The following is a 704-nucleotide window of genomic DNA, read 5'->3' on the forward strand; positions in this document are numbered from 1 at the left end:
GTTTTACCCCCAGGTGTTTTACCCCCAGGTGTGCTACCTGCAGCTCCCCCTCCATGACGCCCAGCAGCTGCAGCAGGTCGGTCCTGGTCAGGTCCGGAGGATTCGTCCTGCATCTCTCTGGACATTTTGCAGTTTTGTTTGCCGTTCGGCCATCTTTCTCCTGTTTTGGTATTTTATTCCTCCTCTTCATCGCTTCTGGTGCTTCTTTCTCCCCCTCCTCCACCTGTTGCTGCTTGGTGAAGGCCTTGCCGTGCGTCTGAATGCCTCCATCCTCTGGGCCTGCAGTGCTGCAGCTCCTGGATCGCATGTTTCATCTGCAGGGAAGCAGGAAGAACCAGGCAGCTTTATTCAGCAGATACTGACTGCTCATCACCTCCCCACATAACCAGTCAAACTTTACATCCTGAAGCTGATGGGGCCACTGATGCTACGGCAGGAGGCTGATGACAGGAGGCGCTCAGACCAGGAGCGGAAGCAGGAAAACATGGCGTCCAGAGAGCAGCTGGCCGGGCGCCAATACTTCTGGGTCGTGATCTGATCCGGTAACCGACTGATGGCATCTGGCTGCTTTTAGCTGCAGCGTCTATTTTTACTCTGGACACCAACATAAAAATATCACTACAACAACAATATGAGGAGAAACACGAGACCAGTCAGGCTCCCACTGGGAGCCTGAGCTAACAGGGAACCAGAGCTAACAGGGA

General features: G+C 54.0%; 1 protein-coding gene across 1 annotated transcript in view; it reads right to left on the reverse strand.

The window, feature by feature from the left end:
* The window catches only part of filip1b (filamin A interacting protein 1b), a 14,809-nt gene that overhangs the window by 8,824 nt on the left and 5,281 nt on the right, over positions 1-704 (reverse strand). The window contains exon 2 of the mRNA XM_008396947.2: positions 38-314. Within this exon, the coding sequence (XP_008395169.1) occupies positions 38-307 (270 nt within the window). The 5' untranslated portion in view covers positions 308-314. The remainder of the gene's footprint in view (positions 1-37; positions 315-704) is intronic.

The sequence above is a fragment of the Poecilia reticulata genome, linkage group LG21 (assembly GCF_000633615.1).
Source record: "Poecilia reticulata strain Guanapo linkage group LG21, Guppy_female_1.0+MT, whole genome shotgun sequence".
NCBI classification, from domain to species: Eukaryota; Metazoa; Chordata; class Actinopteri; order Cyprinodontiformes; family Poeciliidae; genus Poecilia; species Poecilia reticulata.